The sequence below is a fragment of the Rhinolophus sinicus genome, linkage group LG02 (genome assembly GCF_036562045.2).
Source record: "Rhinolophus sinicus isolate RSC01 linkage group LG02, ASM3656204v1, whole genome shotgun sequence".
NCBI lineage: Eukaryota > Metazoa > Chordata > Mammalia > Chiroptera > Rhinolophidae > Rhinolophus > Rhinolophus sinicus.
In genome coordinates, this window is record NC_133752.1 from 181,286,772 (window position 1) to 181,302,044 (window position 15,273).

General features: G+C 42.7%; 1 protein-coding gene across 11 annotated transcripts in view; it reads right to left on the reverse strand.

Moving 5' to 3' along the window:
- Positions 1-15,273, reverse strand: part of ANKS1B (ankyrin repeat and sterile alpha motif domain containing 1B) — an 891,644-nt gene that overhangs the window by 19,133 nt on the left and 857,238 nt on the right. For all 11 annotated transcript variants that reach the window (XR_012494067.1, XM_074326203.1, XM_074326202.1 and 8 more), the window contains one exon: positions 9,978-10,115. Coding sequence is in view for 10 of the 11 variants with exons in the window: in XM_074326203.1 (XP_074182304.1) it covers positions 9,978-10,115 (138 nt within the window). In the remaining variant the exon portion in view is untranslated. The remainder of the gene's footprint in view (positions 1-9,977; positions 10,116-15,273) is intronic.

A 15,273-nucleotide genomic window follows, 5' to 3' on the forward strand; every position in this document is an offset into this window, starting at 1 on the left:
CCCGGTGACGAGCTAAGTGCCGGATGTGATTCTCTAACCCTCACAACCCCTTAACAAAGGAGGGCTCATCATCCCTATTTTACGTGTGAGAAGCTCTGGCTCAGGGAGTCCGATTAATTTGGCTGAGTTCATATAGCTAGTAAGGGGCACAGTCAGGATCCAAACCCAGATCTGTCTCCATATGAGCCAGTGTTTTGTGCTGCTGGGCTATCCTGCCTTACTGCTTTCATGAGTCCACTGGTGTTCTGCCCCCCCCACCCCTCACCTGAGGGACCCTCTAAAAATCCAGTGTTTTGGAGATTCACTGCACGAATGTTGGAGAAGACACTGTCACACAATATCCCCTCATGGTTCCCAGGACAAAAAGTTCTTTTAGTCTCATTGAAGTTTTGTTTTCTGAGAGGACTCAACAAAGAAATATCAAGCACGTAATGGCTGCATTCCCCTACTTGTCTTGACCTCCAGGAAGCTCAGAGCCAAATGGGTGGCTCAGCTTTAATACTGATGTAGAACTCTGTGGTCTGCATGCCGACGTTAAAACCTTCCCTGGCTGTTGATCTTCCTTTTAGTCTCTATTTTCCCTAATTCAGATCTGTGTGCATCTAGCTTTTCAGTTTATCATACCTGTTTGTGCAGGCTGCCTTAAATCCTTTATGGAAGGAGGCATGGTATAAATAAATGGTGCCCATTTGTTCATGTAGACATTTGTTCAAGAGCTTACTGTGTTTAACCCATGACTGCCAAAATGGCTGACAAGGCACATCAGACACAATCCTCCACATCATCTGGGGAAAGGGACAAAATAGGAAATAAGCTGAGAGAGGAGGGGACACCACAGTGGGAGAGGGCCCTGCTGGCCCAGGCTGGGGAGCTGCTGTTTACAAGTGGACCATTCTGACCTGTCTACTGGCAATTTCCATTAGCATTAAGAAAACCACCACCATATTGTGGTGACTGGAATTGAAGTAACAAATAAATGTGTTCGTTTCATAGCCTTGGAAAACTGCAGGCACGAACCTGGCTACTCTTTGGCCTCTGGGGGTCGGCAGAGGCACTTCCTGAGGATGACAGAGGCTACTCAGTCCTGAAGAGGGCGCAAACACAGACATTCAAGGCAAGGGCTGTGTCTGTGCAGAGAAGTGTGGGGCGAGGTGGAGAGGCCAGCAGCATTATAAGGAATCTCAGAGGTGTGCTCCACCCGTGCTGGTGAATAAAGACCACGCCTGGGTAGCCCGCATGGGCTAAATCCACCACTGGCTGCCTACCCATGTCACCCATCACTGCCACTGAGATGACACTGAGAAGGGGGTGTGCTCCAGGTGATCTTTGGGTTCCTTTCCACCCTGGGAGCTCCAGGAATCTCTGATTAGAAGCTGTAGTCTTTCTTTTACCCAGCCAAGGAGGGATTTAGTGTAGAGGTGTGTGCAGTGCGCGCCATGTTAAATAGCAGCATATTATACAAAGGCCAGATGGCAGGTTCCACAATCCACCAGCCAGTGCTTAGAAATACAATGACCAAGGGGCTGGCTTTCATCTCAGAGGATGTCCTCATTGCAACAATCACTACCCAAACTATTCCAAACGGCCAAGTATTCTGCCATTTATAAAATGGCTTTTGTTTCTGGCAACACACCCTTTTCCCATCTCTCACCTTTGCCTGGTGAATTACTGCTCATCCCTGAAGGCTCACCTGGGGCCTTATGTCTTCCAGGAGCCCTGAATCCCCTTTCCCGATCCCCCCGGCTCAGTCAGGTGCCCCTCCTCAGGTGGCCCCACAGCACCTTAGGTATTTATCAGGATTTATCAGGATTTTCTCTTTAGAGTTCCCACTCCCTCAGTTGACTGAGCTCTTTGAGGGCTCTGGTTCCACTTGACTTTGCATCTCTCGGGCTTAGGACATATTAGGTGCTCAACAAATGTTTGTTGGAGGAATTGAAAAAAAGGAAGCTGCTTGGAAGGTCCCTAAAATAAGAGGACTTGCACCATAACAGTGAGGTAAAGGTGACTATGGATGGCCAAAGCCTTCTTTCCTTCTATCTTCCCTCCCACAGGCAGATTGGGATGGAAAAATGCAGGCCATGCTTTTGGGGGCCTGAAGACAAAAGAAAGTGTTTTTTAATCTGGGTCCTCTGTGCGGTCTCTGGAAAGTAGCCATATTTCTCTTTTGGCTGTATTTTGCTTGTACTTCTTGTTTTCTAAGACCTACGGTAAGCTTTGTCTACAACTTGCTTCACCCACGTCTTGAGGCAAAAATAACTGAGAATATTCTGGGCATATTCACAGAATTCATTGCCATCTCCTTAGCTCTCCCTATAGTTAGTTCTCTCAAGTACAAGCCAGAAATTAATCTTTATAGACTAGATTTGTAGAAATAAATACTGCCCAAAGACAGGTCTCCAGCATCTAGACATAAAAGTTATTCTGCTAAGAAGCCTCTCTCATCCAGGGCTGACATGTCAACTGGCCAAAATGCAGAGAGCTTCTTTAGGACTAATTTCAGCTAACTACAAGAATCATTAATTTATTATTTTCCCCATAATTATAATAGGGGTACATGTAGAAAATTTTTGAAAATACATAAAGAAGAAAATAAAATAAATCACCTATAAAATTCTACTGCTGGGAGGTAGCCACTGCTATCTTTTGCTGTATTTTCTTTTGACACTTGTATATACACACAAATACTTTTTCTATGCTATATGAGTTATGCTATATGCGAATTTACAAACTTAGAAGCAGACTTTATATACAGTTTCATAAGTTGCTTTTTCATGTGACATTAAATCAGGAGGGTTTTTTGCATGTCATCACACATTCTTCAAAAACCAGATTTTTACATGTGGCGGAGGGTCCCACCATGTCTGCCAAGGTTTCCTGTCAGGCCTCACCCAGCACACGAGTGCACGTCGGCTGAATGAGACTCAGGGAGGAGGCTGGGCCCTGCTCACTACCTGCTTTCTCACCACATTCCAGGTTCCCTGTGGAGGTCACGCACGTGTGCCCTGTGGTCACCTGTCCTCATGGAACCACAGCCTAGGGTGCTGGATAGACCCACCTTGGAGGGACCGGCCCATGAGCGCAGAAGGGAACCATGGTCTCACGATTTATCCTGTTCTTGGCAGGTACTGGGGAAAGGGTGTGCAGAGGAGAGATTTGCTAGATTTCAACCTCTCCCCACTCTTCAAAAGTAAAAGCTACTGGTGGAAGCTACAGCGAACACTTCACTAACGTGTGATGCCTTCAAAAGGGATCCTTGCTAATATCAAACCCGTTTTATTTTAACCCTCGCTGATGAAAATCTGTCTCAAATGGACAACAAGCCCATTTCCTCGGCTTAGTTAACACTGTAAATATAAATGACTTCTTGTTTATTGGAGATGCTTGTCTAACGCTCTGAGCACATCATGCTAAAGGGAATTAATGAGTCGCCATGCTTCCGAACGCACCACGTGTACACACAAACGAAATGTTCAGCCTCCAGCCCCAGAGCCCCTCCTCTGGGAGCCCCTGCCCTGCAGGGTGCTGGCACAACTGCAGGATAGCATAGGCATGAGATGTTATGTCCCCACGTCTGAACTATGAGCTCCTGGAAAGCAGGAACCGGTGCCTGACGCGTGCTGGGCACTCAGTAAACATGCCTCGTACGGATTCTGACTTTCCCCTCAGGTGTGGAATACAGCTGCAGCAAACGTGTTGTAAACCAAAGACTGGGGCACAAATCCTCACACAGGGTCTGACAACAAGAAAGAAAACAGCTGCTACCAGCTGCTCCTACTGCTCTGCCATCCTTAGCAGCGAAGACCGACTAAATGCCATGTGCTGGAAACGGGCATGTAACCACAGCTGGTGGACACCACTGCTATCTCTAGTTTACAGGTAGACACGGAGGCTGAGAGGCATTCTTGCCCAAACTCTAAAACTAAGCAGTGCTGACCTGGGATTTAAAATCAGGCCGATTCTAAAGGCCATGCCCCTAAACACGAGATCTGGTATTTAGTTATTTGGGAGGGGGCTATAATGAGTACGTGTATGAAGGCTGCAAAACAACCTGCGAAAAAACATTCAGAATGCCTACTTTCTTTTTTTTTTTAACTCAATAAAAACTGTGATCAATTTAAGGCTCTGGTAACGTCCAACCCACTCAACCTCCACCCCCCACCCCCCTGGGCCAAACAGTGATGAGAGGAAAAAAAAAGAGTGACTATTATTCTTTGAATATCCACCCACCTTTGGCTTTACGGCTTGATTATGGTTAATTCTCAATGCTTTATGCCAATGAAGAGGAGATATGCAGCCCAGCAGTGTTTATTCTTTTTTTTGGGTGGGGGGTGGAGGTGGTGGTGTAGAGGACCATGGGGCTAGGGACGCTGCCTTTGTAATTCAATCAGGGCCATTCTCTGCTCTCAGGAGCAGGATCCCTCCTGGGACAGACCTAGTTGATGAGTTTCAGTTGGCTGCAGAGGGCCAGGAAAGCCTTCTGCTGTGCCTGTAGGTTGCTCCTTTGTAAGTGGGAGACTAACCAGGGAACGTGTTACAGTTCCATCTTAAAGGCTCTATGCACTTCAACTTTTTCTTATATTGCCACGTGCTTTCATAGTATCATCATCAAATAGGTTGAGGGCCATTTTCAGGTGGAGAAAATGAGAAACAATGAAAGAGACCACCTAGCTGCACATAGGGTATTAATTTAGTCGTTAGAAGTTCTTTTGAACCTTTAAGTGCTCACTTTATGGGACAATCTCTGCGACACAAACCATAGATACTTTATGTCAGGAACTACTCCACAGGAATCATTTCAGAGCTTAAGAAAGTGTGAAATGGGTGACACTGGTCAAAAGATACAAACTTTCAATTACAAGACAATAAGTTCTGGGGATGTCATGTACAGCATGGTGACTGTAGTTAACAATACTGTACTGAATATTTCAAAGTTGCTAAAAGAGTAGATCTGAAAGTTCTCATCACAGTGAAAAAAATCTGTAACTATGTGAGGTGATGAATGTTAAAATTAAACTTACTGTGGTGACCATATATACTGGGGGTGCCCAAAAAAGGTATACACGTGACTTGTATTCATCTTTTGTTATCGGTATATATTGAGTATTACAATTTTAATACAGTTTTTTCCTTTCTTAAAATGTATATACACTTTTTGGGCGCCCTCTGTATGTATAAAATCATTATGTTGCACACCTAAAATGAATACAATGTTCTCTGTCAATTATATTTCAGTGAAACTGGGAAGAATTTAAATTTCATTAAGCTGATGAGAAAACCAAGAAAGAAACTTGCAGCAGCGCCCGAACTGGAAGTTGGCATAGGTCTCATGCACTGTGATAGCATGACTGACTCTAGCAAGTCAACTCACGCAGACGGTTCTCTGCTTTGGCCTGCTGGTACATACTGATGGTAGAGTACGATAAAATGTTATCACACAGTCCACGGACCATGTTCTCCTACATGCTGTCATTTCTGTTTCTCCCACTTAGCTCCATTCACGGCCCACATTCAGCCAAGAAAGCCCAGGAGAAAGGGAGCTTTGTCTCCCACATGCCCCACCCGGCACATCATGACTCTGACATTCCCTATACGTTCCCGAGCCAGTACAAGGCACACACCACGTGCTTATGGAATTTGGGAGTTGTAAGTAAGAGAAAAATGAGCATGGTTAAAAATATCTAAGGCTGTAAACATATTCTTTATAGAGAAGTGAGAATTAGCAAGGGTCTAGCAGCAGCCATGCCATTTAATGCCATTAAAAACAATAAACCTTTCATATTTCAAAACTATTGAATGAGGTCCTTCCCAGATTTCTTTCCCCCTTCTTCCGCCTCCCCCCGTCCCCCCGCCCCACTCTAGTTCTAGTTGTGTAGGACATGGTGACCTCGGCATTAGGAACACAGCGCTCCAACTGCCTGAGCCACCAGGCCGGCCCCCTTCCCAGATTTTAAAAATTGACCTGTTATTCCCACAGAGAATGCACTCAAATCTTTCGGATTTACCTACCTCAATTCTATGATTAGAAATTCTACACCGAGTGAATACTAGGCGTATATAAAAACTAGTTTCCAAATTACCTTGGTTATATCTGTCTCTTATCTGTCGTGCGTGGCCTTTGAAGGAAGATCACTGCAGCCTTGGGACCCGGTTGTCACTGAAATACCCATTGCCCCTTTTGTCATCCTAGTAGCATGGAACTCTGCTTCCCTCATTTGAGATAAGGGAGGCAGAGGAACGCCGAGTCGGTGTCTTTAACCCCACAACTTCTAGTCGCGTAACACGGCCTTCTCTTCTGCCAGTCCTACTGCTCCCTTTTCCCCAAGTTTTCACTGACTGGAAGGTAGAGTTTGGGAAGCCTTTTGTTCTATGGTTGATGAGGTGTGTTCCAGACCCTTAGCAAGTTAGAGATGTGCATGGAAATCCGCTGCCGCGATAGTAAGAGTCTAGAATGCAGAGCAGGCCTGGCGCTTGCTTGTAGGTATGTACTGGCTTTTTTCTTGGGAATGCTAATTCCATTTTTGCTCTAGTCTTTTCATTTTTATCTACCTGTCATCTAAAACTAAATATCACAAGCTGAATTTAGTATAGATTCTAAGAAATGGAAACAGGCACAGAGATCATAAGGCATAATATTTCCTGAAGTGTAGTCTGCAGAACACCACCCCTGCAAGTGCTCTCCAAAACAGGCTCCCATGACCAAATGAACTTGGGAAACAGGGCACACTCCACCCCCTCCTGGAGTCTGAGCATCTCAGACTAGGTATGACCTGAGGTAAGCGAAGTATGTTAAACTCACGTGCTAGCTTTTGTAAGGGGGCTTGGGCCTCCCTTCCCAGGCCACAGGATTTCTATGGGAAAATGTGCTGAATTTCAAATCTATCTCTCCGTAAACTAGAAGCATCTTAAATGTCATTGAATTTTCTTGATGACAGCAGATAAACATTTTGTGACCCATGAAAGGTCCACAAGGTCAAAGTGGCAGTAACTTTGCAATTAAAAATGCTTATATACTCATAAATATCAGCTAAAAGATTAACTGTATACTTAGGGTATTCTTTTCTTTTTCTCTCCCTTTCTTTCTTCCCTCCCTCCCTTCCTTTCTTTCTTTGCCATTTGGGCAGCCCAGGGGACTGACTCTCAACAAAAGAATTTTAAGGTTTTAAGACTGGACTAAATAGTGAACTGCCCTACATAAAGACACAAAATCCATGATCAAAGAGGCTTTTTTTAGTGCTAGCAAAGCTTGTTGCATCTCAAAATTGCTCAAAAGCCCTGGTCAAGGTTGGTAGCCTTTGTTACTATTTTGGAAGTTAAACAAACTGTGTTCATCCAGAGAGGATTAAAATGGTAGATTTGTGGTGTAAGATGAAAATCCGTTGGAGCTGATACCAGAATCCTAAACTAGTGAATGTCTACATTAAATCTAACATCTGGATGAAGAGATAAAAGATGAAGCAATTCTCCACATGATTTCAGGGATATCATGTTGCTCCTCAAACTAAACAATTGACTATTTTCCCCCCACATTTCACCTTAGTATTCTGTCATATATCTTTATATATCTATGTCTATATCTATATCTATATCTATATCTATGACATGACAAATTTTAGAACCAAGGCAAATCTAAATCTCAAGGGGGCAGATGGGCAATGGGTATCATTTTTAGTTCAAATACAAAATGTTTTGGATACACTTATGAAGGCAAATAAAAACCAATTTAGAAAGAAATGCTGCAATACTCAAGGAAAAGCTGGAATTCATCCTGAAAAGTATTGGAATATTAATATTCAATGAAAACACTGTAAAGAGACATCCCAATGTGAGGTCTGCAGAATCATTGTTTTCTTTCTATTGTTTCTATTTTACTTATTTATTACTTCTGCTTTTTCAGTTCTTTTTTTTTTGGGGGGGGGAGGGGATCGAACCGGCAATCTTGGTGTTATTAGCACCATGTTCTAACCAACTGAGCTAACTGGCCACCCATACTTTTCAGTTCTTTTACAAAGGCAGTGGGAAAACTTTGGACCATAAATACAGTTTTGGCAAATCTATCTTATGTCTTTTAGCAGAAAAAGGGGCCAGGCTGCCCTTTGTGATGTCAGTGGGCAAGGAGAGAAAACAAGTGGGGATGGAACGAATATTGAACACCTATTATTTATGCGGCACCCCACATATGTTCCTTCATTTCAATCCTGATGAAAACCTGTGAGGTATAAATCCTTGTACCTGTTTTATACACAATGGAAATGAAACTCAGGAAAGTCCTGCAACTTGTCTAAGATCAGGGAGCTGTGCTGGGAGGTGAACTCTGACCTGCTTCCTCCTTCTAGGACACCAATCCAACTCCCACAGAGAGAGGTGTTTCATGCAAACCAAAATATATGTGGATAGAACGGAATTTTGCTGTTTGAAGAAACAATTGGCCTTCGCTGATAGCAAAGAAGGAAGCCCCTGCCCCTCCCTAAGCTGAAGCCAAAGCAAAGGCTTTGAAACTAAAGAAAGCAGTGCTGAAAGGCATCCACGGCCACAGAAAGAGAAGATCCGCACATCACTCACCTTCCAAAGGCCCAACACACTGGGGCTCCAAAGGCAGCCGAAACACCCTCGGAAGAGCGCCCCCTGGAGTAACAAGCTTGACCACTGTGCCATCATCAAGGCCCCCTAACTACCAAGTCAGCCATGCAGAAGATAGAAGACAACATACACTGTGTTCATTGTGAATGTCAAGGTCAACAAGCACCACATCAAACAGCCTGTGAACGAGCTCTGTGACATTGACGTGGCCAAGGTCAACACCCTGATCAGGCCTGATGGAGAGAAGAAGGCATATGTTTGACTGGCACCTGACTATGATGCTTTGGATGTTGCCAACAAAATTGAGATCATCTAAACTGAGTCCAGCTGGCTAATTCTAAATATAAAATTATTTTCACTGTGAAAAAAAAAAAGAAACAATTGCACTTGTCAAGAATGACAAGTTATGCTTAAGGCACCAGAAACCTAATGCTGAGATGGTTTTAATCAACTCCGCCGATCCCATGCAAACAAACACATCCAGAGATATTTAGAGTGGCCTTTGAGAGCTTTGCTTTGCCATCCTTACTGCCACCACATGTCACTTTTATATTACTTTCCTCATGCCTCCCAAGATAGAAGGAATTTTTTCAAAAACTGAAAGGGATGAGCCACGCGCAGCGTGATACAAACGCTCTGGGCATGAGCCTAACATACGTTAGAATGGTGCAAATTTTGCATTACGATGGTCCTTTGTTCATGGGTGTTTGTCAGACCTGACAAAGATTGTTTCTAGCAGCCTTACCCAGGACGCTGAACTGTGGGCTGGCCTCCCAAGAATATATTACACTGCAATTTCTATGTACTTCTTTAAATATGTGTATTTCAAATACATTGAGCACAGCAGAATTGTTAAAGCCACATTTTAGAATTCTTCTGATTATAAATTATTTCATGGTTACATATATATACATCTTAAAGAAAACCTTGTTACTTTGTAGAATTGGGTGTAATAATCTAGATTTGTTTGGAAGAAAAATAAATTTCAGTGCCTCACACAATATTTGTGGTTTTCTGTATGGCAGCTGTGTAATTTAACTACTAATAATAGCAGATTATTATACTCTACTATTTAGAAATGGCTACCAGAGAAACCAACAGACATAGTGAAGGAAAAAGGAGGCTGGGAAGACATTTACTGTATTTTGATATCCGAAGAAAGGTAATTCGTCAAATCTGAAAAGTGTAGTTAGTAGCTGAGCAAAGACAGTTCAGATACTAGGTAGAAGCGGAGTTTTATAGACAAAGCTCAGAAAAGCTGAGTCTCACTATACCTTACGCTAGGTATACCTTAATACTTGGTAAACAAGCCACGCATCTTAATTATAAGCTGGGCTTTCAATAAAATCCAGGTACCTTTGGGGAAATATTAAATCTGTCCAAAGAGGGTAGTTACTCACCACATCAAAGGCAGTAAACACGTGACAGTAGTGGTGATTTGACTTCAAATCTTTTGTGATATAAGCAAATGTTGAGAGATCTTCTGGGTCCTGGGCAGCACAGGAGATATTACGAATTTCATGTTCAGCAATTATGTTCTGGAAAAAATAACAAATGATCATTGTTTTCCTTTGCAAACAGGCACATTTTAGAACCAAGGCAAATGACCTGAGAAGCAGCTGCTTTCTCCCTTTCTAGAATGTTCTAGACCAGCAACATTCAAAGTAATCCAACATTCTATCTGTGGGTACATGTATGCCAGGTCTGGAAGGAATGTTTTCATTTAATTAAAAACAACCTAAAATAGTCATGTCCTGGAACGGTGGTTCTCATCACCAGGTGCTATGCACAGAAGCAGTGTGGGTGCCAGACACTTTTTTAAAAAAAAGTAATTACTAATCATTTTACTGTTTCCATTCCACACTACACCTGTAGATAGGTAACGCTGCTTCCTGCTAACTCTGTCCGGAAGCGATGACCTGTCACGTTCTGCATGCTGGGAGGAACTCTGCTCTGAGGAAGCTGACCCTTCACCATCTTGCTGCCAACTGTCTTGTGCCCTGTCCTCCTCCCCCAGAGCAAAGGCAGATACAGAAGGCAGCAGGCCGGTGGAAGCGTTAAGGTGCTGTCTCTTGGAGACTCCATGGAAGCTAAGGTGTGGGGAAGGGATGAGGAAAACACCACATTGCACTATTTAGGCCTTGGATGCCTTGCTTGATACAGGGCCCTGTGGATGACAATACTTTACTAACTACACCCACTGTATATAATTATGAGTGAGTGCTGTGGTTATTATCAACTTACAGGTGAGGAAACTGGTACTCAGAGAGTAGAAGTGCCTTCCACAGGGCACATGGTGGAACTGGGACTGAAATTTGGGGTTGTCTGACTGTAGAGCTCAGGCTCTTTCAAATACATTGCTATGCTCCTCATTCCCATCTCTCTATCATTGGTTTAGTATCATTTCACTTTTTCCTCTGTAGCATTTCTTCATGCCATCTCCCTGCCAGTCCTCTTATCCCTACCTGCCTCTAAGAACAACTGGTGGGAGATAAGTGAGGAAAGGTTTAAGTACCATTATCCTGAAACATACAATAATGAAGGAGCATCATTCTGGCTTCCAGAAGTTTCCTTCTGCAAACTTCTTTGGAAACATAGATATATTAAAAAGCAAAAAATTTCACATAATCCTGCAACTATTTTTAATCTTATAATATCCCATTTATGTTTTCTGCAGTTGTCATATATAAAATCCTCAAAACTTTAGTTACCCTAGTTACTTTTTAATTGCACAGTCTTAATTAACCTGTTGGCAATATAATGCTCCATGTATACCCACCAATGCCTAAAAACGTTTACAAAATGTCCTTCCCTACCAGCATCCCCAGCAAGTACTTCATGTCCCTCACTCTACTAAGCTGAGTGGCTGGGACGCAATTACAGAATTAACACATAAAATAAAATAAAATCAAGACATTCTTCACCACGTCCCTGTATGCTGACACTACATGAAGTGTTTTGTCAAAAATAACTCAAATTGAAATTAGAATCCCCTAAACAAGTAACATTCTATTGCAAGATACAGTTTCAAAACAGAAGGTCTTGATCCTCTTCTGACATTCAGATAGCATTTCTTCAAGCAGAAATCTAAATTAGGAACTAGTGTGTCTAAACATAAATTTTAAAATAATAAGATCTACATAGTCTTTACAGGTATGATGTTAACAGGTGCCGAGAGCCTCCACCATCATTTTAATTGGGGGCTGTCATTACCTCAGGAAGATTGTGTGGATTTGGTCTCACCTGTGCAGGATGTACGGTTGCTGAAAATAGAGCATCAGCTCTGTTAACTAAATTGGCATTTTGTGTTCTTGAGATCATTTGCTAGCATAAGGTAGATCAACTTCTTGGAAAAGTATTACAATGAAAAGTGCCCTGTGATTTTTATTGCACTGAATTTCTTGAATCTTGTCAATTCACAAGATGCCACTCTTGATTTTCAAGAGTGACAGCATCGTAGCCCTGGGCAAAACTATAAAGTAGGTAAAGTATATCTTTGGCGGTTTCCTTTATTATGGATTGTATGCCTGTGTCCTCCCCAATACATGTCTGGAAATCTTGGCTTCTTATCAAAATGATGGAGTAGGTGAACACCGTGCTTGCCTCCTCCCATAACCACATCAAAATTACAACTAAACTACAGAACGACCACCACTGAGAACTGCCTGAAGTCTAGCTGAACAGAAGTCCTATAACTAAGGACATACAGAAGCCATATCCAGACTGGTAGGAGGGATGGAGATGCGGAACAGGCTGGTCTCACACACACGTGTGGCAATTAAAAATCAGAAGGGATATCTCAGCTGTGGAAGTCCTCCCTGAAGAGCAAGGGGTTCCAGCCCCATACCAGGCCCCCATCCCAGGGTTCCAGTGCCAGGAAGAGACGTCCCCAAAACTTCTGGCTGTGAAAACCAGCAGAGGTTGTGGCTGAGTGAGATGGAGGGCTGCTGGAGTCCCAGGCTTTCCTTTTAAAGAGTTTGTGCATGGACTCACTCACTGAGGGACTCACTTGCTCTGCACTCCAGTGCTGGGGCAGCAGCTCAAAAGGTGCCAAGGACATTTAGGGAGGCAGTGAATTGTCAGGCTTCAGAGCAAGTGCTGGAGGGGCAGCTTTTTCCCAGACAGATGTGCTGGCAGAAGCCACTGTTCCTTTGTTGAGCCCTCCCCCAACCCAGTGTGCAGACAGAGTTGGACACCATATCTGAGTCTCCATCAACCTACCTAACACTGTTCATTCACCTCACCCTGGTGATTCCCTGAGATTCCACCCCACTCAACTTGTGGGCCCACGCAAGCCACTTCCAGTAGCTTTTCCATACAAACAGCCTGTCTTGGCTCATGCTGCTGACCTTCCTAAAATCTCTCAAAGGTTCACACACCCCAAACAAGCAGCATCTTGCCTTGGTATGCCTTGTACCTCTTGCTAAGCAGCCCCAAGCCCAGCACTAGTGACAGCTGGCCTCAGCTCATAGCTTAGCCTCTCTCAGGTACCTCCAAGCCCAGCACAAATAGCAACCATCTGCAGATCACTTTGCAGCACAAAACAAATGACCCTGGGCAGGGCACAGGCAGCAATTGACCTTGGCCTGCACCAGAGTTCCTCCAAAGAGGCCTCAAAACCAATATACCCGGTAGCCAGCTTCAGACCACACTGGAGCACCACCTCTAAAAACGACATACCAGGGCAGACTGGGCAGGCACCAGAGCCCCACTAAAGTGAATCCTGCTCTGTAGGATCAGCCCCTGCACAACAGCTTTTCCACTGTAGTCCAGGCCAGTCCTCACAACCAATCAACCAGAGGGTAAATCCCTCCCATTGATGTGCCAATAGCAATCAAGTTTCAACTATAATAGGAGGGCACGCACAACTCACATAAGGGGCATACCTGGAGCATCCAGCTCAGGTAACCAGGGAGACTGCACCACTGGGCCCCATAGGATACCTACTACATAAGACCACTCTACAAAGACTGGGAGACATAGCAGCCCTACCTAATACATAGAAACAAAAACAGGGAGGCAGCTAAAATGAGGCGACAAAAAAATATGTCTCAAATGAAAGAAGAGAACAAAACTCCAGAAAAATAAACAAAATGGAGAAAACCAATCTACTGGATACAGAGTTCAAAACACTGGTTATAAGGATATTCAATGATCTCAGTGAGAACTTCAACAAAGAGATAGGAAACATAAAAACGGAAATAGAAAACATAAAAAGAACCAGTCAGAAATGAAGAATATAATAACTGAAATGAAGAATACATGAGAGGGAATCAATAATAGATTAGATGAAGCAGAGGACTGACTCAGCAATTTGGAAGACAAGGTAGCAGAAAACACCCAATCAGAACAGCAAAAAGAAAACAACAATTCATAAAACTAAAGATACTTTAAGGAGTTTCTGGGACAACATCAAACATACCAACATTCGCATCATAGGAGCACTAGAAGGAGAAGAGAAAGAGCAGAAATTGAAAACCTATTTGAAGAAATAACGACAAAAAAACTTCCCTAACCTGGTGAAGGAAATAGACACATAAGCCCAGTAAGCACATAGAGTCCCAAACAAGATAAACCCAAAGAGGCCCACACCAAGATACATCATAATGAAACCATCAAAGGTTAAAGACAAAGAAAGAATATTAAAAGCAGCAAGAGAAAAGCAGTTAATTACCTATGAGGGAGCTCTCCCTAAGATTGTCAACTGATTCTCAACAGCAACTTTGCAGGCTAGAAATGATTGGCATGAAATATCCAAAGTAATGTAAAGCAAGGATCTACAACCATGATGACTCTACCCAGCAAAGCTATTATTTAGAATTGAAGATAAGAGAAAGAGCTTCTCAGACAAGAAAAAGCTAAAGGAGTTTATCACCATCAAACCAGTATTACAAGAAATGTTAAAGTGACTTCTTTAAGAAGAAAAAAAATATGAATAACAAGATGGCAATAACTACATATCTATCAACAATTACTTTAAATATAAATGGATTAAATGCTCCAATCAAAAGAAATAGGGTGGCTGAATGGATAAGAAAATAAGACCCTTCCATATGCTACGTACAAAAGAATTCATTTCAGATCAAAAGACATACACAGACTGAAAGCAAAGGGATGGTAGAAGATATTTCATGCAAATGGAAATGAAAAAATAAAAGGCTGGGGTAGTAATACTTATACCCGACAAAATAGACTTTAAAACAAAGGCTATAACAAGAGACAAAGAAGGAGCCAGTAATCCCACTTCAGGGTATTTACCCAAAGAAACCCAAAACACTAATTTGAAAAGACATATGCATCCTTATGTTTATTTCATGCAGCATTATTTACAATAGCCAAGATACGGAAGCAACCTTAGCATCCATCAATAGATGAATGGATAAAGAATATTCCACACAATGAAATATTACTCAGCCATAAAAAAGTTAAATCTTGTCATCTGCAACAACACAGATGGACCCAGAGGGTATTACACTTAATAAAATAAGTCAGAGAAAGACAAATACATACAATTTCATTTATATGTGGAATTTAAAAAATAAAATAAATGAACAAAACAGAAACAAACTCATAAATACAGAGAACATTTTGATGCCTGCCAGATGGGAGGGGAGTTGGAAGGTGTTGGTGAAAAAGGAAAAGGGATTAAGAAGTACAAATTGGTAGTTACAAAGTAGTCATGAGGATGTAAAGTAG